The 26495-nt window shown below is 43.9% G+C and overlaps 1 protein-coding gene across 1 annotated transcript in view; it reads right to left on the bottom strand.

The window, feature by feature from the left end:
- Positions 1–20004, bottom strand: part of SAPCD1 (suppressor APC domain containing 1) — a 31158-nt gene extending 11154 nt beyond the window's left edge. The window contains exons 1-2 of the mRNA XM_039357110.1: positions 19241–20004; positions 412–542 (exon numbers count right to left, since the gene is read on the bottom strand). Coding sequence (XP_039213044.1) covers positions 412–542; positions 19241–19634 — 525 coding nt within the window. The 5' untranslated portion in view covers positions 19635–20004. The remainder of the gene's footprint in view (positions 1–411; positions 543–19240) is intronic.
- Positions 20005–26495: the final 6491 nt, after the last annotated feature.

Raw genomic sequence — 26495 nt, 5'->3', positions numbered from 1 at the left:
CCAAATGAATTGTTGTTAAGTCAAGGACTACCTGTATTAACTCAGAAACCTTTAAGAGAGCACAGCAGGGGTGTGTGAGTGTGTATCATTTTGTTTTGCTGTGCATGAAACTGATGTGGATTTCTTAAGATTTGAATAAATGGAAGGGGGAAAGTGGAAGGGGGAATGGGGAGAGGGGAGAAGAAAGGTGAAGCAAAGGGAAGGAAGGGAAGGAAAGGAGAATAATCTTTTAGTTAGCTCTACGGCAGCGTTTCCCAAACTTGACAATTTTAAGGCATGAGGACTTCAACTCCCAGAATTCCACAGCCAGCAACGCTGGCTGTGGAATTCTGGGAGTTGAAGTCCACATGCCTTAAAATTGTCAAGTTTGGGAAACGCTGCTCTACGGAATCATTCTCTGGATCCCCTTACCATTTCATATTCCACATCACCAGAAATAGTGTGTCTACGCGGTTCCTTTGGCATCACCCTGCACTTCCCACTTTGGGACAAGAAGCTGTTTGTGCTCCTGGATCGAGTGACTCCTTTCCCATCAGATTCTCCTAGAGAAAAAAGAGAGAAGGTTGCTGTTGTTGTTGTTGTTTAGATTCTCCTCCCCCCTTAACTATGAACTATTTGGTTCTGTTTCTGCCAGATGGTTTTACAAAAATGAAGGCCCTTGTACAGGTCTGAGGACCTCAAAAATACAGATTCTAAGAAGCCATGGACTTATTCTAAATCAAACTTCTTAATTTGTTCTTTTTGTTGTTGTTGTTCTTGTTGACCTGACACAATATCTGATACATTTCGAGGTGGTGCAGCAGTTAGAGTGCAGTACTGCAGGCCACTTTAGCTGACTGTGTTCAGCAGGTCAGCGGTTCAAATCTCACCGGCTCAAGGTTGACTCAGCCTTCCATCCTTCCGGGGTAGGTAAAATGAGGACCCAGATTGTTGGGGGCAATGTAAATATATATATACATTGCTTACTGGTGTACACCGCTTAGAGAGTGCTTGCACTTAAAGCGGTATATAAGTCTCATAAATAAATAAATAAATAAATAAATAAATAAATAAATAATAAAACTAACACAGGGAATGTTTTCTTCCTGAAAGCTGCAACCTCCAATCACGGTTATTTCAGGAGATTCTAGGAGGCACTTTGAGATGTTGGATTTGGACCAAGCCAGCCTTCTTCATCTTTCCTGATAGGAAACCAAAATCTTGAGCGGATCTCAGCTGAGTGGATCTCCTCATTTTTCATCCTGCCCAAACACCCTTACTGTGTTTCCCTGAAAACAAGACCCAACTGGAAAATAAGCCCTAGCATGATTTTTCAAGATGCTCGTAATATAAGTTCCACCCCAAAAATAAGCCCTGGTTAAAATCGTCACCCAGATGGATGCATTTAGTACTGTATTTCCCTGAAAATAAGGCCTAACTGGATAATAAGCCCTGATGCGTCTTTTGGAGCAAACATTAATATAAGACATGGTCTTATTTTCGGGGAAACAAGGTAAGTGGAATTTCCAGGCACAACCATCTTACTTTTTTCCTCAATAACCAGTTGAGAAAACCTAGTGAGATGAATCAGCCCCATCACCTAGCCCAGTGATTCTCAACCTGTGGGTCGGGACCCCATTTGGGGTCGAACGACCATTTCATGGGGGTGGCCAAACAATGCAGTCCGCCATTTTCCTCCCCTTTTCCTTAGCTGTGCTACTCCCTTTTATTCTATTGGCTTTTGAAAGCCAATAGAATAGACTCTCTTGAATAGAGTCTAATTCTATTGGCTTTCAAAAGCCAATAGGAATTGTCCAGGCTGTCTCTGCCCTGCTGAGCCTGCCAAAAGTCCCATTCTGCAAACGGTGCTGCACCAGTTGAATAGTCCTCGACTTACAACCGGTTGAGTAGTCCTCGACTTACAACCGGTTGGGGGTTGCGGCATTAAAAAGGTTGAGAACCACTGACCTAGAGTTTCTCTACTGTACCTATATATTGAGTGTCTATGGAGATTCTCAACCATCTATGTAATGGTTCTTCCAAAGGTAGGTTGTTGTTTTTTCCAAAAAGCAACTGGACTTTCTTTTCCATGTCAATCCTTTTTATTAGTTTATAATATAAAATACAAAAATACAAGAGTGAATAATAGGAAAAATAGGAGAGGGAAAAGGGAAGAGAAAAGTGTAGAGAAAAAGGAAAAAGAAAGAAAACGCATTGACTCGTGACTCCCTTTGGTGCATAGACTAGGACAGAGGTAGGCAACCTTGGCTCTTTTATGACTGGTGGACTTCAACTCCCAGAATTCCTGAGCCAGCATGGCTCAGCTTGGAAACCTCTCCCTTTCCCCTCAGCATGGCTGGCTCAGGAATTCTGGGAGTTGAAGTCCACGAGTCATGAAAGAGTCAAGGTTGCCTACCCCTGGACTAGGAGGTAACATTGAATCTCAACTTTCTACTTTTACATAATAGTATAAACTAGCCATTTCTATAACAACAGATCTATCTAATCAGTAAAACCCAAAATCAAAGTTTCATTTTTTTCCACCTCAAGCACAAAGTCCAGACACGGTTTCCAAGCAGAAACAAAAGTACTTGTGTTTTTTCTTTTCTTTTATCAAAGCAGTCCATTTGGCCATCTCTGCTAACTCCATCAGTTTTTGCAGCCATTCATCCATTGTAGGGATCGAAGCGTCCTTCCATTTTTGTGCATAAAGTAATCTTGCTGCCATCAACATATAAAGTTCCACATTTTTTCCCCAATACTTTTTTCATTAAATACAAAAGAAAAGTTTTTGGCTACTGGACTTTTTTAAAGATTTTTCTTTGAAAATCTTTTTTCTTCTCATCCAAAGAGCTTCTTTGGCATCACATCCCACTTCACGTTCTCATAACGAAGTAAGAACTATTTCACAAAATCAATTTCAATTTCAAATGTACTTTCATGAAATGGAATCAGAATGAGTATGAAAAAAAAAATACAGAGAGAGGAATCCCCATTTCTTTCGCTAACCTAAACTAGTATTAATGTGACATTAAAGGCACAACCATAGAGGTAGTAAAAAAGGTGATGAGGTCCTTTTTGATATCTAATTAGCCCTTTAATTAAAGCCATGCCACAAGGGCTAATTGATTAACCGAGCCAGAAGTGGCTTGGGTCTGATGAGATTCATTGCCCAAGCTGATCTCCTAGAGACAGAATTAATGAGAAAAAACTGCTCATTACATACATGAAGATTCTTCGTTGCTTGGTGAAATCCTGTCTATTCTCTTATTCAAGATAGATACATTGATTAGTGCCTCCTCCTAGCGACCACATCAAATTTTTTCCATGATGATCTGTCCCTAACCTCGTCCATCAAGTCTTCCAATGGTATCCCCACCTCTACTTGATACTGATCATCCTCTTCTCTTCCCCTCCACCATTCCCATCATTAGAGATTGCTTTAGAGAGCTAGGTCTTCATAAAGTATCCAAAGTGGGATAATTTGAGCTTGGTCATTTGGGCTTCTAGTGCAGTGGTTCTCAACCTTTTTAATGCCGTGACCTCCAACCGGTCGTAAGTCGAGGACTACTCAACTGGTCGTAAGTCGAGGACTACTCAACTGGTGCAGCACCGTTTGCAGAATGGGACTTTGGCGGGCTCAGCAGGGCAGAGACAGCCTGGACAATTCCTATTGGCTTTTGAAAGCCAATAGAATTAGACTCTATTCAAGAGAGTCTATTCTATTGGCTTTCAAAAGCCAATAAAATAAAAGGGAGTAGCACAGCTAAAGAAAAGGGGGGAAAAAATGGCGGACTGCGTTGTTTGGCGACCCCCGTGAAATGGTCATTCGACCCCAAATGGAGTCCCGACCCACAGGTTGAGAACCACTGTTCTAGTGAGAACTGTGGCTTGTTTAGTTTGATATCCATTTGTTTTATTTTCTCAGAAGTCTTCTCCAACATCAAGGTGTCGATACTCTTTCTACTGTGCTTCTTTGAAAACCAAATTCTGGATTCCAGGGCAAACAATTGCCTGCATAATTCTGATCATTGTTAAGTATAGACATATCCTGGCATCTTGAGTGTCTGTCTGTCAACTCCATTAGGTAGACCAAATCAAGAAATCAACTCTACAGGAAAACTAAAAACACTTTAATTGAGACAGGCTATGATAATAGAATCTTGCAAGTTTGATTGTGCTATACTATTTCCTCCATCTTATAATTCACTAAATTAGGGACTTGGGTTTGGCTAGCCTAAAGAAAAGGGTAGGGTAGGGTAGGGACTGGGAGGGACTGGTTTGGACAAAACTCAGCAGCACTTTTTCGTGCGGCTGCTGATAAAAACAGGATCGCTAACATGATCGCCAACGTCCGATAATGGATATGGCAGAAGAAGAAGAAGAAGAAGAAGAAGAAGAAGAAGAAGAAGAAGAAGAAGAAGAAGAAGAAGAAGAAGAAGAAGAAGAAGAAGAAGAAGAAGAAGAAGAAGAAGAAGAAGAAGAAGAAGAAGAAGAAGAAGAAGAAGAAGAAATAGGGGTGACATGATAGTAGTATTCCAGTATTTGAGGGGCTGTCACAAAGAGGAGGGAGTCAAATTATTCTCCAAAGCACCAGAGGGCAGGACAAGAAACAGTGGTTGAAAACTGATCAAAGAGAGAAGCAACCTGGAATTAAGGAAAAACTTCCAAAAAGTGAGGACAATTAACCAGTGGAACGGCTCGCCTTCAGAAATTGTGGGCGCTCCATCGCTGGAGATTTTTAAGAAGAAACTAGACAGTCACTTGTCTGAAATGGTATAGGTTCTCCTGCTTGAGCAGGGGGCTGGACTAGAAGACCTCCAAGGTCCCTTCCAGCTCTATTCTGTTCTTTTTCAAAGAAAAACCAAGACAGTCCAGATGCTTTTTTGAAAAGCATCTTTGGGACTTCATGTAGGTTCTAAATAATAAAGGGTCTCCAACCACAGAGCTTGTAGAATTGTTCCTACCAAGTCACCATGCACAATTTATGATGCAGCAACCTCAAGGCAACCTAATTACAACCCTGCCAGTTACCACCTGTTTTTGCTAGCCAGTATTTTGCAACAAAGGGTGCTGAAGACTTCTGCCAGATCACAGTTTGTCCTGAAACAACTGCAATTGGCTTCTGTGGCCCTAATGTATGCACCACTGAGTCTAGGAAGCTGATCTGATCCAATACAGATAGTCCTCGAGTTACAACGATAACGGAAGCTGCCCTTCATGGTCATAACTTGTGATAGTCGTAAATCAGGTCACCCAGGTAACTGAGCCAATTTTACAATCTTTTTTTGTAGAAATCATAAAACGACCATCATGGTCACTGAACACTGCAAAAAATTTCTGTTTTCAGCAAAACCTTTATAAAACCCAGTCCATATAACTGTGGGACACAGCACATGGCCATAAATGCAGCCTGGTTGCAAAGTGCCCTCATGTGATTGGGAGTGGGATACAGCTGTCAGAACTTCGAACTTCGAATCTGGATCACAAACACTCCCAGGGGCAGTCTGCCATCATTTCAAACGGTCGGTAAGCAGCCTGTCGTAAGTCAAGGACTATCAGCAAAGGCGGTTTCACACACAGCCTTGTCCCCTGCACCAGGAAACGTGGAAGAAACGGACCAAATCCAAGTTGGTCAGGTACTTCTGGAACAAAGGCTCATGAAATCCGTGGCCACACTGTGTTTGAACCATTTGGCCAGGCATATATGAGGTCTCCTATGCATGGGATGAGTGGTGCCAACCATCAGTCACGGATCGTGGGGCAGCTGCTCAACGAAGCGGCTCTGGGTCAGCTCGACAGCTGGAAGGACATCTGAGGCTCAGTGCCAAATGCTTGAAGCCGCAGCCACCATCTCCCCACTGCATAGGCCGCAGCTGAGAGATCAGCTGTCAGTCGGAAGGCCTACAGAAGCCATTCACTGCCAACGGATATTCTCTGTGATTCTCCCTGATGCTAACAGGCCTCTTAATCTCCTCACCCAATCAGAAGTGTGCTTTGTTTTTTTGCTTCCCGCTCTTGACTTAATTCATTCTGGCAGGCATTTGGGCAAATCTTCTCGGATCAAAGAAGCAGGCTCCCCTCCTCCACCAATTCAATTAAGGGAAACTGACAGTTGGCAAAAGAAATACAAATCAGGCTTCTGGCTAGAAACACTGGGGCAATGGGACCGCTAGGAGGAAATTACATGGTAGCCCTCGACTTACAATGGTTCGTTTAGTGACTGTTCAAAGTTACAAAAAAGTAACACATAGTGACTTGTGTCTGGTTTTCCCATTTAAGACCACTGCAGCATCCCCAGGGTCACGTGATCAAAATTCAGATGCTTGGCAACTGGTTCATATTTATGACGGTTGTCGTGTCCTGGGGGTCATGTGAACAGCTTTTGCGACCCTCTGATAAGTAAAGTCAAGGGAGAAGCCAGGTTCACTTAAGAACCGTATTACTAATTTAACAACTGCAGTGGTTCACTTAATAACTGTGGCTGGAAAGGTTGTAAAATGGGGCAAAGCTGACTTAGCAAAGGTCTCACTTAAGAAACATAAATTTGGGGCTCAGTTGTGGTTGTTAAATCGAGGACTATCTACAAGAGTAGCCAATCAGATGTTCCAGTGGGCAAGACAGGAAGTTCTGCTTAAGCATAGCCCAGTTTCAAAATGGTGATAACTTCGATCAGGTGAAAACATGGCTCTAGTGCAGTGGTTCTCAACTTTTTTAATGCCCCGACCCCCAACCGGTTGTAAGTCGAGGACTACTCAACCGGTCGTAAGTTGAGGACTACTCAACTGGTGCAGCACCGTTTGCAGAATGGGACTTTTGGTGGGCTCAGCAGGGCAGAGGCAGCCTGGACAATTCCTATTGGCTTTTGAAAGCCGATAGAATTAGACTCTATTCAAGAGAGTCTATTCTATTGGCTTTCAAAAGCCAATAGAATAAAAAGGAGTAGCACAGCTAAGGAAAAGGGGGAAAAAAATGGCGGACTGCGTTGTTTGGCGACCCCCGTGAAATGGTCGTTCGACCCCAAATGGGGTCCCGACCCACAGGTTGAGAACCACTGCTCTAGTGGGCAATGAGCTGGTCTTCAAATATCTCAAAAGATACTGTGACCCACTATCTAAATGGGGTGGGAGAGTGACCATTTGGAACAATAATGGACACCTCCCCCCCCCAGAAAAAAAGATACTTATGACTGGATTTGAAATTCTGAGAGCTGACCCTGCCCCCTGGTCACGTGACTGCATTTTGGGTGCTCAGCAACCAGTCCATATTTACAGCCAATGTACAGCATCCCGTAGTCACATAAGCGCATTCTACTAAAAGTACCTACAGCGAACAATGCTTAAAAAGCACTGCATTCACTTAAAGGATAAATAATAATAACAACAACAACAACAACAACAATCTGGCAATGGCTAAGAGCAGGAAAATTGAAGAAAGAGACCGAGGGATTAATTCTGGCTGCACAAGACCAAGCCTTAAGGACAAATGCATATAAAGTCAAAATTGAGAAGACAGCAACAGACAGTAAGTGACGCCTATGCAAAGAAGCTGAAGAAACAGTGGACCACCTGGTAAGCTGTTGCAAGAAGATTGCACAGACTGACTACAAGCAGCGGCACGACAAAGTAGCAACAATGGTGCATTGGAAGATCTGCAAAAAATATCATTTGCCTGTAAGCAAAAACTGGTGGGATCATAAAATAGAGAAAGTCATAGAAAATGATAAAATTAAACTGCTCTGGGGCTTCAGAATTCAAACAAATAAGCACCTGCAACATAACACCCCAGACTTAACAATTGTCGATAAAAAAGACAAAAAAGTCTGGATAGTGGACGTGGCAGTGCCTGGAGACAGCAGAATAGACGAGAAAGAACTGGAGAAGATAACAAAATACAAAGACCTACAAATAGAAATAGAAAGACTGTGGCAAAAGCAAGCAAGGGTAGTACCAATAGTAATAGGCTCCTTGGGTGCAATCCCAAAACAACTGGAGACCACTTGAACACCATTGGCATTGACAAATTCGCTATTAGTCAATTGCAAAAGGCGGCCTTATTAGGAACTGCTTCCATCCTGCGACGATACCTGTAATACCATCAAACATCCACATCTGCCTATACCAGGTCCTGGGTAAGGACTCGATAGGTAGACAAAATGCCAAATCCAGTCTGAACATCTGGCTGACTGTGTGATGATGATGATGATGATGATGATGAATAATAATAGTAGTAGTAGTAGTAGTAGTAGTAGTAGTAGTAGTAGTAGTAGTAGTAGTAATAATAATAATAATAATAAAAAATTGGAAGGGACCTTAGAGGTCATCGAGTCCAACCCCTGCTCAGGCAGGAAACCCTACACCATTTCGGACAAATGGCTGTCAAATGATGGATGTAAGTCAAGGACTACCTGAGTGAGTATGCAGGCCTATCTTAATACAGGTAGTTCTTGACATTTGTTTAGTGATCGTTCAAAGTCACAGTGGCACTGGAAAAAGTATCTTATGACCGGTTTTCACACTTGCAACTGTTGCAGCGTCTCCTTGCTCACGTGTTCAAAATACAGACGCTTGGCAACTGACTCATATTTATGACAGTTGCAGTCTCCCGGGGTCATGTGATCCCCTTTTGCGACCTTCTGACAAGCAAAATCAATGGGGGAAGCCAGATTCACTTAACAACCGTGTTACTAATTTAACAACAGCAGAGATTCACTTAACAATTGTGGCAAGAAATGTCATAAAATGAAACAAAACTCACTTACCAACTGTCTCGCTTAGCAACAGAAATTTTGGGCTCAGTTGTGGTCATAAATCGAGGACTACCTAATACTAACTTTGTCCATTTCTCCGTCCACTTTAATAGTCCTTCCTGAATCTAGTGAACACCAGAAAGGTTGGGGTGACAACTCACAATCCACCCAAAATATCATGGTAAACTCTTCTCAAGAGCCATAACCGAATGCCTTCCAGATGCTCAAAAGTACAGTCCCCATTATCCCCAACCAAATAACTGGCATAGATCAAACTCCTCAGGCTTTTGAAAGTTAAACCAGGGATCACATTCCAAAAAGTGAGTGAGCAAGGACAAAGCCGGCATTAGGTTTAATTTAAATTAAAATTCTAGTCAGTTCAAAATAGGATGGTTCCCTATGCATTCAGTGATTTACATCCTCTCATCTTAAAAGAATAAATCAACAAATAGGTTGATTTAACTGTGCCTTTCAATTATGAGGGTATTGGCCATATATCACAGGGAAAAGATTTAGATACAGTTCCTAAACTAGAAATGAGAAGTCCAAAAGAGTGGCATTGGAGCCCAGCTTTAAAACAATAATATTTATCAGACAGAAAAAGTATACTTCCGAAAAACTGTACAAGCCAATCTCTTATATCATGAGCTACTTTCAACCTTCCCCCGCCTATTGCTGATGTTGTCTCCATCCTGCTTGGCTAAGGACTGGCTGGGAAGATAGGAATGATACTTTAACCAATTGGAGAAATTAATATGTTTTTTAAAAAAAAAAAACTTGCTTGCAAAAAAAAACCTCAGGCACACATCGTGCTGATCAGAATCTCATTGACAGTTTTATGCTGCCTGTTTCTTTTCTGTGCTCTTTTTATTTTATTTTTTTTCTTTCTGTTTCCTCTGTAGCTATATTGCTTGCAAATCATTTTGGGAAGACAATGAAGAGGTGATATATGAACAAACTAATAGAGAGGAAAGAAAGAGAGAGAGAGAGAGAGAGAGAGAGAGAGAGAGAGAGAGAGAGAGAGAGAGAGAGAAAGAGAAAGAGGAAGGAAGGAAGAAAAGGAAGGAAGGAAGGAAGGAAGGAAGGAAGGAAGGAAGAAAAGGAAGGAAGGAAGGAAGGAAAGAAGATTACAGTGTTGAACTTTCTTTCACAAATCTGTTCCTGGATAAAGAAGAGAGTAATTGAGATGGGAGGGAGGGAGGGAGGGAGGGAGGGAAGGAAAGAAAGAAAGAAAGAAAGAAAGAAAGAAAGAAAGAAAGAAAGAAAGAAAGAAAGAAAGATTACAGTGTTGAACTTTCTTTCACAAATCCATTCCTGGATAAGGAAGGGAGTAATTGAGAAGGAAGGAAGGAAGGAAGGAAGGAAGGAAGGAAGGAAGGAAGGAAGGAAGGAAGGAAGGAAGGAAGGAAGGAAGATTACGGTGTTGACCTTTCTTTCACAAATCCATTTGGGATAAGGTGATTGGGGGGGGGGTGCCCAACAGAGAAAGTGCAGAACAGGCAAGCCCATCTGCTACCAGAAGGAATGGAGAATTCGAAGAGAAAGGAAAGCCCCCCCCCAATTGTTTTTCTGCTGTTTTCTAATCCCCCTCCCACCCTGCCAGCCTCCGGTCTTTGTACGGCCCATTAAGGAAAGCTCCTTATCATGGGGGAAGTTGGATCAGAGCAGCTGGTAAGAGGATTGGTTATCTCTACAGCCTGGGGAGCCCGGCTTAGGTCCACTCAATCCCTGGCCGTATGTTGTCGGCTTGTTGGGGTCATGTTGATGCCAGGTGGGGGAGAGAAGGCTTTTGTAGCAAGAGAAGGAAAGTTAGCCCATCATCTCCCTAGCTAGTATTTGCCCTAATAAAGGAGAATATTTGTAGCTCAGAGTTAAAATGAGGGGTCCTTGGTTGTTTTAAGCACAGACATTTCATTACCAAAGTAGGTAACATCATCAGTGCTTGTAAGGAGTAGGATTATATTCTAGGGGCTTGCCCTGACAGTGTTGGTGGAGGTGGTCTTACAAGTTCTTTGGTTTGGCTGTTTACTGTTAGCTCGTTTGGCAGTTCAATGACTGGCACATTGTGTACTTCTTGACTGTTGGTCTGGTGTTAACACTGGAATTAATCTATGCTCATCTGGGTGCTGATTGCTGGTGGGAAAGTATTTTGGTTTTTCTGTTGTTCCCTTTTTGGCTTGTTGATTTATTCTTTGTAGTATTTGTCTTTTCCTTCTTATCTCTGCAACTGCAAAGACTTCTCTCATCCTGTCACAGGCCTTTTCCCAATTTCCACCTAACTGTGGCCCAAGTAAGACCTTCTTTCTGACATATCCCCCATGACACTGACTTCATCTGGTCGCCAGCCTGTTATGGATGCAAGTCAAGGTCATCCTGAGCTCTACTCACAGTGAGGGTGAAGGTTCACTCTCCGAGCTTACGGGCTGGTTTCTGAACGTTTCATTACCAGGCTAGGTAATATCTTCAGCGGAGTTTAGGGGATCTCAGTGTTGGTGTTCTGCTTATAAGGGCTTCAGGTGTGGGTATGTCAAGTGAGGGTCTGGTGATGGGTCAGCGTCAGAACACTGACACTGACATCCCCTAAACCAGTGGTGGCGAACCTTTGGCACGCGTTCCAGAGACGGCACTCAGAGCCCTCTCTGTGGGCACGTGTGCCATGCACCAGAGATGGCAACCATCCCTCTTCAACCAGCCACCCGCTAACTTGCCGAGGTCCCACATGGCCGGATGCATCCCAGCACGGCTGGTTTCCCTCCCCCTCATCTCATCCCTCCCGGCCTCGCATGCTCTCCTTTTCCCGGGCACAACCCACTGCATCGTCTCCTCAGCTGTCGGCTGGCTGTCCAGCTCAGAGGTGGCTTCTCTGAATTGTTAGTGGCAGGCTGCGGAGCCCCAGAGTGTGCCGGTTGAGGGGCTGGCAGGCTGTGGCTGCTGACGGACACTGTCGGCCCTCATGTGCTCACTGGCCTCTGTGTGCGGGGGGCCGACAGTGTCAGGCAGCAGCCATCCTGGCCTCTGCCTTGCCTTGCGACAATGGCACCCCCACCCTGCCTCACAGTTACAACTTTTGCAGCATCCCAACTGCCATTGAAACTTTGAATATTTACTAAACGGATCGTTGTAAACCAGTGGTTATCAACCTTTTTAATGCCGTGACCCCCAACCGGTCGTAAGTTGAGGACTACTCAATCGGTCGTAAGTCGAGGACTACTCAACTGGTGCAGCACCGTTTGCAGAATGGGACTTTTGGCGGGCTCAGCAGGGCAGAGACAGCCTGGACAATTCCTATTGGCTTTTGAAAGTCAATAGAATTAGACTCTATTCAAGAGAGTCTATTCTATTGGCTTTCAAAAGCCAATAGAATAAAAGGGAGTAGCACAGCTAAGGAAAAGGGGAAAAAAATGGCGGACTGCGTTGTTTGGCGACCCCCGTGAAATGGTCATTCGACCCCAAATGGGGTCCCGACCCATAGGATGAGAACCACTGTTGTAAACAGTGCTTTTTTTCTAAAAAAAAAAAAAAAAAAAGGTGCCGGAACTCACACACGTCATATAACCCGCCTTGCCTACCCTATAAGGTTCCATCCCAAAAAGGTGCCAGAACTCCGTTCTGGGCGTTCTATGAGAAAAAAAGCCCTGGTTGTAAATTGAGGACTACCTGTACTGCGGGGTGGGGGGGGTAGTTTATTTCTTCCTAGGAAATCTTGGCAACGTACATTACTTATTTCCTGGTTTTATCTTTACAACAACCCTTTAGAGTAGAAAAATAGTGATTTGTTCAACATTAAGAGCCGTGGTGGCACAGTAGTTAGAATGCAATACTGCAGGCTAATTCTGCCGACTGCCAGGAGTTCGATCCTGACCGGTTCAAGGTAGACTCAGCCTTCCATCCTTCCAAATCCAGTAAAAGGAGGAGCCAGATTATTGAGGGCAACATGCTGACTCTGTAAATCGCTTAGCTATAAAGCACTGTGAAGCGGTATATAAGTATTAAGTGCTATTGCTATCTGCTCACAGGATCATGTGAAAAATTAGACCAGACTGCTAACCACTCATCTCAAGACTTAGGTTATAGGTAGACCATTGTTGTTGTTGTTAATTGCGAAGTCGTGTCCGACCCATCGCGACCCCATGGACAACGTTCCTCCAGGTCTTCCTGTCCTCTACCATCTTCTGGAGTCCATTTAAGTTCTCACCTACTGCTTCAGTGACTCCATCCAGCCATCTCATTCTCTGTCGTCCCCTTCTTCTATTGCCCTCAATCTTTCCCAGCATTAGGCCCTTTTCCAGTGAGTCCTTCCTTCTCATTAGGTGGCCAAAGTATTTGAGTTTCAACTTCAGGATCTGGCCTTCTAAAGAGCAGTCGGGTTGATCTCTTCTAGGACTGACCGGTTTGAACGCCTTGCAGTCCAAGGGACTCGCAGGAGTCTTCTCCAGCACCATAGTTCAAAGGCCTCAATTCTTTGGCGCTCAGCCTTTCTTATGGTCCAACTTTCACAGCCATACATTGCAACTGGGAAAACCATGGCCTGGACTATACGCACTTTTGTTGGCAGGGTGATGTCTCTGCTTTTTAGTATGCTGTCTAGATTTGCCATAGCTTTCCTCCCCAGGAGCAAGCGTCTTTTAATTTCTTGGCTGCAGTCCCCATCTGAGGTGATCTTGGAGCCCAGAAAAATAAAATCTGTCACTACCTCCATTTCTTCCCCATCTATTTGCCAGGAATTGAGAGGGCCGGATGCCATGATTTTGGTTTTCTTAATGTTGAGTTTCAAGCCAACTTTTGCACTCTCCTTCTTCACCCGCATCAAGAGGCTCTTTAGTTCCTCTTCACTTTCTGCCATTAGAGTGGTATCATCTGCATATCTTAGATTGTTGATATTTCTCCCGGCAATCTTAATTCCAACGTTTGATTCATCTAGCCCTGCCTTTCTCATGATGTGCTCTGCATATAAGTTAAATAGGCAGGGCGACAGTATACAGCCTTGCCGGACTCCTTTTCCAATTTTGAACCAATCAGTGGTTCCGTGTCCAGTTCTCACTGTTGCTTCTTGACCCGCATATAAGTTTCTCAAGAGACAAATGAGATGGTCTGGTACTCCCATCTCTTTAAGAACTTGCCACAATTTGTTGTGATCCACACAATCAAAGGCTTTAGCATAGTCAATGAAGCAGAAGTAGATGTTTTTCTGGAACTCCCTAGCTTTCTCCATGATCCAGCGTATGTTGGCAATTTGATCTCTAGTTCCTCTGCCTCTTCGAAATCCTGCCTGTACTTCTGGTAGTTCTCGATCCACATACTGCTGGAGTCTAGCTTGTAGGATTTTAAGCATAACTTTACTAGCATGTGAAATGAGTGCAATGGTGCGATAGTTTGAACATTCTTTGGCATTGCCTTTCTTTGGAATTGGAATGTAAACTGACCTTTTCCAATCCTGTGGCCACTGTTGAGTTTTCCAAATTTGCTGGCAAATTGAGTGTAGCACTTTTACTGCATCGTCTTTTAAGATTTTGAATAGCTCAGCTGGAATATTGTCACCTCCACTAGCTTTGTTGTTGCTCAGATTTTCTAAGGCCCATTTCACTTCACATTCTAGGATGTCTGGTTCGAGGTCAGTGACCATCTCATTGTGGTTATCTGGGATGTTAAGCTCATTCTTGTATAGTTCTTCTGTGTAGTTTTGCCATCTCTTCTTAATCTCTTCTGCCTCTGTTAGGTCTCTGCCATTTTGGTCCTTTATCATGCCCATCTTTGCATGAAACGTTCCCTTCATATCTCCAATTTTCTTGAAGAGATCTCTGGTCCTCCCTATTCTGTTGTTTTCTTCTATTTCTTTGCACTGTTCATTTAAGAAGGCATTCTTATCTCTTCTAGCTACTCTCTGGAATTCTGCATTCAATTGGGTGTATCTTTCTCTTTCTCCTTTGCCTTTCGCTTCCCTTCTTTCCTCAGCTATTTGCAAAGCTTCCTCAGACAGCCATTTTGCTTTCTTGCATTTCTTTTTCTTTGGGATAGTTTTAGTTGCTACCTCTTGTACAATGTTGCGAACTTCCATCCATAGTTCTTCAGGCACTCTGTCTATCAGATCTAATTCCTTAAATCTATTTGTCACCTCTACTGTATATTCATCAGGAATATGATTTAGTTCATACCTGAGTGGCCTAGTGCTTTTCCCTACTTTTTTCAATTTAAGCCTAAATTTTGCAACGAGAAGCTCATGATCTGAGCCACAGTCAGCTCCTGGTCTTGTTTTTATTGACTGTATACAGCTTCTCCATCTTTGGCTGCAGAGCACATAGTCAATCTGATTTCTATGTTGACCGTCTGGTGATGTCCATGTGTAGAGCCGTCTACACATGGACATAGACCATAACTGAGCCTAAAATTTTCATTGATAAGTGAAACAGTTGTTAAGTGAATTCTGCCCCATTTGATAACCCTTCTTGCCACAGCTGTTAAGTGAATCCCTGCAATTGTTAAGTTGTTAAGTGACTCTGGCTTCCCTATTGATTTTACTTGTCAGAAGGTCGCAAAAGGTGATCATGTGACTCCAAGGTCCTGCAACAGTCATTAATATGAAGATCTGAATTTTAATCACATGACCACGGGGAAACTGCAGTTGTGTTAAGTGTGAAACACGGTCATAAGTCACTTTGTTCAGGGACATTGTAACTTCCAACAGTCACTAAATGCACTGTTGTAAATCGAGGACTACCTGTATTGTATTTGTCCATTTTCTTTTTTTTTTTAATAATTTTTTATTTTTCCAAACTCTCCCCCATACATATACTGTGATATTTATCAGTTGCTAACATACATTCTTTTTACATTCATATATAAGATACTTTTAATAAAATGAAATAAATACATACACATGACTTTTGGTGTTGCTCGCCCATTTCCCCTTTCACTGTATCCACACTCCTTCTTCTCTACCTTCTTTCTCCCTTTCTTCTCTTCCCTACTTCCCTCTTCTTCCTCTCCTCTTCTCTTTCCTCCACCACTCTCCTCCCCTTTCTCCCCACTTCTCCTCTTCTCCTCCAACTTTCCTACTTCCTTCTCCCCTCCTTCACTCTTTTCTCTCCTCTCCTTTCTTCCCTCTCATCCCTCTTCAGATACAATTCAGGGGTAATGTCCAAGCAACTCCTCTCTCCAAATTTCCCTATCTGTATTATATACAATAAGATTAATTTTCTCTTACATTAATACTTTTATTTATCTAACCTTCTCGGTATATATTTCTATAAATATTTATACAACCTCCAATTATTCAATACTGTGTCGCCAGGGTCTCCCTCCTTATCTGCTCCTTCTTCTTCCATCTAAATCAGTGGTTCTCAACCTTTTTAATGCCGCGACCCCCAACCGGTCATAAGTCGAGGACTACTCAACCGGTCGTAAGTCGAGGACTACTCAACTGGTGCAGCACCGTTTGCAGAATGGGACTTTTGGCGGGCTCAGCAGGGCAGAGACAGCCTGGACAATTCCTATTGGCTTTTGAAAGCCAATAGAATTAGACTCTATTCAAGAGAGTCTATTCTATTGGCTTTCAAAAGCCAATAGAATAAAAGGGAGTAGCACAGCTAAGGAAAAGGGGGAAAAAAATGGCGGACTGCGTTGTTTGGCGATCCCCGTGAAATGGTCATTCGACCCCAAATGGGGTCCCGACCCACAGGTTGAGAATCACTGTTATAGTGTATTCTGTATTGTTGCAATGAATAAAATGTTGAGGTTGAGAACCACTGATCTAAATTGATGTTAACTATCTTTTAACCGTATTCTCTTTTCAGCCAATCATAATTTGTCCATTTTCAAGGGACTCCAGTAGAATATTATTTCCCATGCCATAAAAAAACTTCACCTGCAGTCCAAATTGTTCCAAAGGGACCTTTTCAAAATTACTGGATTGTCTTTTTCCTTGAAGCCTTTTTGCTTCTTATCCAAGAAGCTTCTTCAGATCAAGGAAAGAAACAAAGACAAGTCCACTCGCCTTTTGAAAAAGCACCTTTGGGACCACCGTGACCTGGATGACTGAGAATCTCCATAGAGATGTAGTCCAAGCTGCTATCTATTCTTTTTATCCTTGCCTGATGGCACTCCACCAAATAAACTCTTCCAGCTCAAGGCGTTTTGTTTTAATTAGCCGTTTTCTGGCCTACTTTCCTGTTATTTAAAGGCATGGCACTCGTCCATTCGGCCAGTCCCTAATCTCAGATGTCAGCTTCCCAATTTTCCACTGCAGGCCTATTGATCCAGCAAGTTGGAAAGGAACAGAAGGCAACCTAAATGAATTTCCCGCAGAGAAAACGGGAACACTTTCCCCTCTTAAACTCTGCCAGTAGATGTCCTTCTGTGCAGTCTGGGCTCCAGCATTTTCCCAGGCGGGCTGGATGGCAAGAACCCAGCACCATTTTTGCAATGAGGCTTGCAAAGCTCCAAAGGCAAAATAGGGGAGAACCAGTAAATCAAACATTTTAGGAAAAGTTCCCCGTAAGAAACCAGGAAGGTCATGACTTCCTATCTCACTTATTTCCGGATTTAATCTGAAACTCAAAGAGTTCTGAAATTGCAGAATAACCTTAAAGATTATATACAGGTAGTCCTTGACTTACGACCACAATGGAGCCCAACATTTCTGTTGCTAAGCAAGATAGTTGTTCTGAGTTTTGCCCTATTTCAGGGGTAGGCAATCTTGGCTCTTTTATGACTCGTGGACTTCAACTCCCAGAATTCCTGAGCCAGCCATGCTGAGGGGAAAGGGAGAGATTTCCAAGCTGAGCCATGCTGGCTCAGGAATTCTGGGAGTTGAAGTCCACGAGTCATGAAGGGGCCATAGTTCCTCCATGCTGGCTCAGGAATTCTGAGAGTTGAAGTCCAGGAGTTATAAAAGAGCCAAGGTTGCCTACCCCTGCCCTATTGGATGACCTTTCTTGCCATAGTTCTTAAGAAAATCACTGCAATTGTTAAGTTAATATGGTTGTTAAGTGAATCTGGGTTTTCCCTTGCCTTTGCTTGTCAGAAGATCGCAAAAGGGCATCTGTGACTCCGGGACACTGCGACCGATATCAATATGAACCAGTTGCCAAGCGTCCAAATTTTGATCATGTAACCATGGGGATGCTGCAATGGTCATAAGTGTAAAAAATGATCATTTTCTTCGCTGCCATTGTAACTTTGAACGGTCACTAAAGGAATGGTTGTAAGTATTAATGGTTGTAAGTATTAATACCACTCTTCAATGCCTTGGTAAGGCCACACTTGGAATACTGCATCCAGTTTTGGTCACCACGATGTAAAAAAGATGTTGAGACTCTAGAAAGAGTACAGAGAAGAGCAACAAAGATGATTAGGGGACTGGAGGCTAAAACATATAAGGAACGGTTGCTGGAATTGGGTATGTCTAGTTTAATGAAGAGAAGGACGAGGGGGGACATGATAGCAGTATTCCAATATCTCAGGGGCTGCCATAAAGAAGAGGGAGTCAAGCTATTTTCCAAAGCACCTGAAGGCAGGACAAGAAGCAACGGGTGGAAACTAATCAAGGAGAGAAGCAACCTAGAACTAAGGAGAAACTTCCTGACAGTGAGAACAATTAACCAGTGGAACAACCTGCCTCCAGAAGCAGTAAATGCTCCAACACTGGAAGTTTTTAAGAAGAGACTGGACAGCCATTTGTCCGAAATGGTGTAGGGTTTCCTGCCTGAGCAGGGGGTTGGACTAGATGACCTCCAAGGTCCCTTCCAACTTTACTACTATTATTATTATTAAGTTCGAGGACTAGCTGTAGTCCAGTCCCCCTTTAATCTCTTGTTACCCCATCTCTGGATGTCAGTGGCCACCTCGAGATGTTCTCATTTCTCCTGTTTCATTTTGCTCCTCTTCCAGAAAACAAAGCCCCCATCCCGATTTACAAATGCCATTCTAGGTTGCATTAACAGAGGGATAGAATCAAGATCATGTGAAGTATTAATACCACTTCATAATGCCTTGGTAAGGCCACACTTGGAATACTGCATCCAGTTTTGGTCACCGCAATGTAGAAAAGATGTTGAGACTCTAGAAAGAGTACAGAGAAGAGCAACAAAGATGATTAGGGGACTGGAGGCTAAAACATATAAGGAACGGTTGCTGAAATTGAGTATGTCTAGTTTAATGAAGAGAAGGACGAGGGGGGACATGATAGCAGTGTTCCACTATCTCAGGGGCTGCCACAAAGAAGAAGAATCAAGCTATTCTCCAAAGCGCCTGAAGACAGGACAGGAAGCAACGAGTGGAAACTAATCAAGGAGAGAAGCAACCTAGAACTAAGGAGAAACTTCCTGACAGTTAGAACAATTAACCAGTGGAACAACCTGCCTCCAAAAGCGGTGAATGCTCCAACACTGGAACTTTCTAAGAAGAGACTGGACAGCCATTTGTCCGAAATGGTATAGGGTTTCCTGCCTGAGCAGGGGGTTGGACTAGATGATCTCCAAGGCCCCTTCCAACTCTATTCTGTTCTGTTCTACTTACGTGTCCGACTCGTCTTCTTCACCTGGGCAGCTCCTCTGCTTCCCCAGTCCGCCTCCTCTGCTGCTCCTTCTTCGTTTTGGAAGAGGGCAATTCTCAACCCGGCCACTAGGCGGGGAAAACTTAAAAAGCCCCCGCACGGCTCGGCCACTTGCTGGAGAGCCTGCAGGACCCCGGCTGGGATCTCTTGGTCCTCTTGGGGGGCCACCCCGGAGCCGCCCCGCCCCCAGCGGCTCTCGATCTCCGAGATGTGGACGGTCCCTTTGCGTTGGTCGTCCAAGATTTCGAAGAGGATCCGGAGGCTCTGGAGGAAGGGGCGGGGCAGGCGGGCTCCACTCGGAGGAGGGTCTTCTGCGATGGGGGGAAGAGAAGGGGTCGCCAGCCCCCCCGAATTCATTCGGATGGTGGGGCCCCCCCAAAGGCGGAGGAGCTTAGATTTGGGGCAAGGGGGGGGGAAGTTGAGCAGCCCCCTGGCAGGGACGAAGAAAGTTGGAAGTTCTTGGGATGAGACTGGAAAGCTCCAATTCCCCCCCCCCCCGAAGGATGCAATAATTCTGCTGAGCAGAGAGAAGCGGAATCGGAGTTAACCGGGCTCGGTGGGAAAGGACGCCGGTGAACGGGTTAGTCAAGGCAGAAGACCGGCCAACGAAAGCTCCCCGCTTCTCCCTTTCTCTTTCCCTGCCCGCCCCAGCAGTCGGACGTGAAGATCTGTGGTTTGACCCAGTCGAAAGATCCGATGGGATTGAGTCAGGTGACCCTCTCGGATAATCACCCTGGATGCCAGACGATTAGCAGCTCTGCTAATGAAGTGGATTCCTCTCTCTGGAGTGACCGGGGAGAGGAAGGGAGGGACGGGTGTGGGGGGGGAGAGTTTTCGCCTTCTGCGTGTTGGAAATTGTTACCCGAAGTGTAAGATCAATTCTTCTCTTCCTCTTCTTTTCCCCTTCTCTGACTTTACAGAATACAGAATAATCAGAGTTCAAAGGGACCTTGGAGGTCTTCTAGTCCAACCCCCTGCTCAAGCAGGAACCCTACACCATTTCAGACAAATGGCTGTCCAGTCTCTTCTTAAAAACTTCCAGTGTTGGAGCATTCACAGCTTCTGGAGGCAGGTTGTCCCACTGGTTAATTGTTCTCACTGTCAGGAAATGTCTCCTTAGTTCTAAGGTTGCTTCTCTCTTTGTTCAGTTCCCAACCATTGTTTCTTGTCCTGCCTTCTGGTGCTTTGGAAAATAGATTGACTTCCTCTTCTTTGTGGCGATCCCTTAGATACTGGAACACTGCTATCATGTCACCTCTACTCTTTCTTTTCATTGGGCTAATCTAATTGGAATAGAGCTGGAAGGGACCTTGGAGATCTTCTAGTCCAGTGGTTCTCAACCTGTGGGTCGGGACCCCATTTGGGGTCGAACGACCATTTCACGGGGGTCGCCAAACAACACAGTCCGCCATTTTTTTCCCCCTTTTCCTTAGCTGTGCTACTCTCTTTTATTCTATTGGCTTTTGAAAGCCAATAGAATAGACTCTCTTGAATAGAGTCTAATTCTATCGGCTTTCAAAAGCCAATAGGAATTGTCCAGGCTGTCTCTGCCCTGCTGAGCCCGCCAAAAGTCCCATTCTGCAAACGGTGCTGCACCAGTTGAGTAGTCCTCGACTTACGACCTGTTGAGTAGTCCTCGACTTACGACCGGTTGGGGATCGCGGCATTAAAAAGGTTGAGAACCACTGTACTACAGCTTCAAAGTGCTTTAGGAAGAAAGGAAGGAAGAAGCCTTGAGTCCCCAAGAGTCAGGTTACATATAAATTTAAGTGATGGTAAACGATGTTGAGAAGGATGTAATGATGCAATCAATCATCCAGTTTTGAAAATACAATATTCTGCTTTCACGTGAATCTCTCATTCCTTAAGTGAAACAGACGACTCTCTTGGGAGGTGGGAAGCGCAAGCAGAAAGGAAGCAAGCAGTTTTATACTGTATTAATATAAGAAAAGTGAGTTTCCAAGATATGTAGTTAAAAAGAATCAAAATAAGTCCAATTTACTATCTTTGAAAGTAAATAAAATTAGCTAAGTTGTCTCAGAAGGTGGCAGTGTCTAGCCAAACTTGATGGGGCTCCATCAGCTCATTTCAGCAAAGTTCAACTCAGAGAACCAATACCATCTAGTAGTAGTGGTTAAGGTTGGAAACCAGGAGATGGTGAATTCTAGTCTCACCTTAGGAATGAGAGCCTGCCAGTCAGTCTTTCTCAGCCCAACCCACATCACAGAGTTGCAGCTGTGGGGAAAACAGGAGGAGGAAGGACTGTTATGTATGCTTACTGCCATGGGTTATTTATAAAAAGTAATAAAGGTGGGATAAAAAAAAATCCTTTAAAACAGTGGTTCTCAACGTTTGTGTGATGGCGACCCCCGTCACACAAACGTTCTGCGCATGCGCGGCGCCGCCCCCTGAGGGGAGAAAATGGCGGATCGCCTTCTTTGGCGACCCCCGAAAAATGGTCGATCGACCCCAAATGGGGTCGCGACCCATAGGTGGAGAACCGCTGCTTTAAAAAATTCAAATCTGGTTCCTTCTTGAATAAGAGACCACCAAGAACTTGTGCTTAAGATGGAAATGGCAAATCATTTATGTCTTATGTCTAAGTCTATTTACCCATTTAGCATGACTGTATTACTTTTATCCTTCTCATCTGTTCCACTACCTTCTCTATTAGTAGCATTATTAGCATTATTGTCCTTTGTTATTAGGACTGTTATGTTGTTTTGCGTGTACACTGAGAGCTTATGCACCGGAGACAAATTCCTTGTGTGTCTAATCACACTTAGACAATAAAGTATTCTATTTGTATCCCTGCAGACAAATCTACAGTGGCATTTCCAAGGATACGAATTTAAAATGTAGCTTAGCAGGATGTTGAAATGCAGTTAGCGTCTAATGATGATGATGGTGGTGGTGATGATGATGATGATAATGAAATTAATAAAGTTGGAAAGTGATCTTGGAGGTCATCTAGTCCAACCCCCTGCTCATGCAGGAAACCCTATATCGTTTCAGACAAATGGTTGTCCAGTCTCTTCTTAAAAAGTGTTGGAGCATTCACAACTTCTGAAGGCAAGTTGTTCCACTGAATTGTTCTAACTGTCAGGAAATTTCTCCTTAGTTCTAGATTGCTAACTCAAGCTGACGAGCTTACTGTTTACTTATGTATTTATTTACTTATCAAATTTATATAGCCATCTATCTCACATGACTCTGGGATGGTGAGCAACAAAACCAATAATTAGAACAGCCTTAAATAACAGTTAAAACAAATATAAATTACAAAGAAAACTGTGGGAGAATACATGAGAATCTCACACGCACAGGCAATCCTCAAGTTATGACCACAATGAAGTTTGCCCATTAAGGTTTTAAGTCCTAACCATCCCCAAAAGGGTCAGTTACATGACTGTCTTGATTTTATGACTTTTTTAATTTGTGGTTTAAGGAAACGCTATAGGCATTCAATGAACCCATTGTCCACCATGATGTGGTTTTGTTGAAAACCACATGTGTTGGTTTTCAGTAAAGCCATTGTAGAATGCAGTTATGTGACTGTGGGGTGCTCTAAACCAGTGGTTCTCAACCTTTTTAATGCTGTGACCCCCCCAACCGGTCGTAAGTCGAGGACTAAACCGGTCATAAGTTGAGGACTAAACCGGTCGTAAGTCGGGGACTACCCAACTGGTCGTAAGTCGAGGACTTTCCCTGCCTGGGAGCGCCGCGTATGCGTGGTGCCGCCCCCTGTGCCGGCCGAGACGCAGCTGGCAAGCGGCAGAGATGGAGCAGGCCAACCACCGGCTGGGCCACCAGCTGGCCCAGCCCAAGGGAGGTAAGGCACCCGCCGGAAAAGGGGGAAAAATGGCGGACAGCCTTGCTTGGCGACCCCTGTGAAATGGTCGATCGACCCCAAATGGGGTCCCGACCCATAGGTTGAGAACCGCTGCTCTAAACAATTTAAATGTGGCCATGTTGCTGAGTTCCCAAAATGCAGTCATAACTATAGTTGGCGGGGGAGGGGGAGGGGTGCAACTTTTGGAACTTTGAATCTGGGTCATGTCCCCATTTTCAGAGAGGTGCTAACATGGAATGGTCACTAAGTGAGTAGAATAGAACAGAACAGAATAGAATAAATAATAAGAGTTGGAAGGGATCTTGGAGGTCTTCTAGTCCAGGGCTTTTCAACCAGTGGTACAGGTACCACCTGTGGTACATTGGCACGTGGTAGGTGGTACGCGACCATCCTAGAAAAGTGGTAATGGGGGAGGGGAATGAGCTGAACCGTGGCAGCACCACACAAGCCTGAGTGAGAGATGGCTGGAGCTGCAGGGCTGTCAGGGATCAGCGGAAGCTTTCCAGCTGATTGGTGCTTCTTCAGGGCTGTCAGGGCTCAGCGGAAGCGTCAGGATCAGCACCAGGTTCCAGCTGGAGCTCAGCGCTGATCCTTGTGCTTCTCCTGAGCCCAGAAGAAGCACCGATCAGCTGGAATGTTGCAGCATCTCCAGGGTCTTGTGATTTACATTCAGATGCTTGGCAACTGATTCATATTTATGACGGTCAGTGTCCCAGGGTCATGTGAAGTGACCAAAACCTGCTGCAACCACCCAGCAGACGGGGAGAATAAAAACCAAATACCCTCCCCACCCCACCCCCGCTGCTAATCCTCAATAGAAATACTCACAACAACGGAAACCTCGGACAGGAGGAAGAGCGCTACCAGGTGCGCAGGCAAGTGTCTTGCTTAGCTGTGGCTTGGGGGGCACTTTTTTCAGTGCCATTGTAACTTCAAACAGTCACTAAGTGAACTGTTGTAAGTCGAGGACTACCTGTACTTTATCACTTCTTTCCTTTTTTTTTTTTTGATCCATCAAGTTTTTGACACCTTGCTAGGTGACTGGTGGTACTTGGATATTGCCATATCCTAAAAGTGGTACAATGGGTGAAAAGGTTGAAAAGCCCTGTTCTAGTCCAACCGCCAGCTCAGGCAGGAAACCCTATACCATTTCAGACAAATGGCTGTCCAGTCTCTTCTTAAAAACTTCCAGTGTTGGAGCCTTCACAGCTTCTGCAGGCAGGTTGTTCCCACTGGTTAATTGCTCTAACTGTCAGGAAGTTTCTCCTTAGTTCTAGGTTGCTTCTCTCCTTGGTTAGTTTCCACCCGTTGCTTCTTGTCCTGCCTTCAGGCGCTTTGGAGAATTGCTTGATCAGTCCTGAGGATTACCTGTAGTATTTTCCTTCATCCTCAGCTACATGTTTTCTTTTTATTTTCTACACTTTTTATTTTATTTTCTCTTTATTTCTCTTATTTTATTTCTGTGTTTTTTGTAGTTTGTATATTTTCTCCTTTCCATTTGTAATTCAAAATAAAAATTGTTTGGGAAAAAAACCAAAGGGATCTCACTCAAGGGAACCCACACGTGATTCTATGATTCTCTAACTCAGTGCTTCTCAACCTTGACAATTTTAAGGCATGTGGACTTCAACTCCCAGAATTCCACAGCCAGCGTTGCTGGCTGTGGAATTCTGGGAGTTGAAGTCCACATGCCTTAAAATTGTCAAGGTTGAGAAACACTGCCTAACTGTTAACACAGCCAACTCACGGGCTCTGTTCCTAGAGGCTTGGCCGCCATGCTAGAGCATTGCTACCCGAGAACTACAATGATCTGCTTTTGGAAAGCAGCCTCTGATCTGAGGCCTGTTAAAGCTGTTAAAAGAAGCCGCTCAGAGGAAGCACATGACTTCCTTCTTGAAAGAGCTATGGAGTGCATTTTGTGTTAAAAACAGCTTCTTGTAACTGTTACGGCCTTTTATGGTTTGGAACCAGAAGGGTTGCCTTTTGTGTGTGTGTGTCTGTGTGTGAGATCTGCCTTAGATTTCAGAATGCCCCCCCCCCCCAGTGCTCCTGCATTCACAGGCTGAGCAAAAGGCCACGAGTGAGGACCATTTCTGGTTTGCCAGATCTTCTGGTAACAATCGTATTATTTTGGGCACAGCCTGCTAAGGATGAGTTGGTTTTCCTAAGCTTTATATAGGCAACTGCTTTGCCAGACAAGATAACCTTATCTGCTGCCTAAGAGCTGGGGAAATTACAGCCCAGTGTATCTGGAGGGAACTAGGTTGCAGATGTTTCTTGCCAGATGTTTCAAGGCCAATTGCTGCAATTTCTGCCAATGTACATTTTTAAAAAATGTACATTTTTAAAACTATCTATCTATCTATCTATCTATCTATCTATCTATCTATCTATCTATCTATCTATCTGTCAATCAATGCATCCCTGAAAGGAAAGAAACAACTCACCCAACATGCTCATTATGACAGACATTTATACGTCTCACCCTTTGTATGAACTGTTTTTCAGACATGTGACTCAAATTTAACTCCATTCAGGATGTGGTCTCTCTCTCTCTCTTCGTACCATGTTTGTTCTTCTTTTTCTCCTGATCTTTTCATCTTTGTTTGATTGGGGAGGCAGGAGGGGGTGGGGGAGTAGGTGGCAGAAATCACAGCAATGGTGGAATAGCATCAGAAATGTGTGTGGGAAGGAAAAAATATATTAATTTTTCTCAGAGCAGGAAATGTTGAAGTCTGGCAAATCTTAATAACCCCAAGGTTGGACACCCCTGCTTTAAAACATCTAGTTATGAGCCCATGGAGCAAAAGTGTTGCAAAGACTCCCCTTTCTCTTTTTTTGTGTAGCTTGTCATCCTGATCAAGACTGATTAGATACAGTGTAGTATAAATGTAAAAGAGTATAAGTTTAAATGTTTCAACCTTAAGACAATGGTTGTGCCCAGAAAAGAAAAATGGGGGATTAATTATTCTGTAGGTTATTCTAAAAAGGTTTCATTTCAGTGATACTATTCCTTCCACATCTGGCATCTGCCAGATGCCATTGGAGTAGAATTCTTTAAAAATTCAAAATCCTTTAAATGGATTCTAATAACAGAAGCCTGGGACAACCCTAATGGAGTCAAACAGGTATAAACAGGAGGTTGTGACCATGTGATCAAAAGCACAATGCTTTTTAATATGCATTGTGATGCATATACAGATAGGGCCTCAACCTACGACCCCAATGGCCCCCATAATTTTGACCGTCAGTCATTGCAGTCTTAAAGCGAATCAGCATGCTTGTTGGGGAATGGGCTGGCAGGGGAATTCTGGGAGTTGAAGTCCACAAGTCTTTGAAGTTGCCCAGTTTGGAGGCCCCTGCTT

The sequence above is a fragment of the Crotalus tigris genome, unplaced genomic scaffold (genome assembly GCF_016545835.1).
Source record: "Crotalus tigris isolate CLP2741 ecotype Arizona unplaced genomic scaffold, ASM1654583v1 scf7180000018867.1602434, whole genome shotgun sequence".
Taxonomy (NCBI): Eukaryota; Metazoa; Chordata; class Lepidosauria; order Squamata; family Viperidae; genus Crotalus; species Crotalus tigris.
This window is presented reverse-complemented; position numbering and strand designations above follow the sequence as displayed.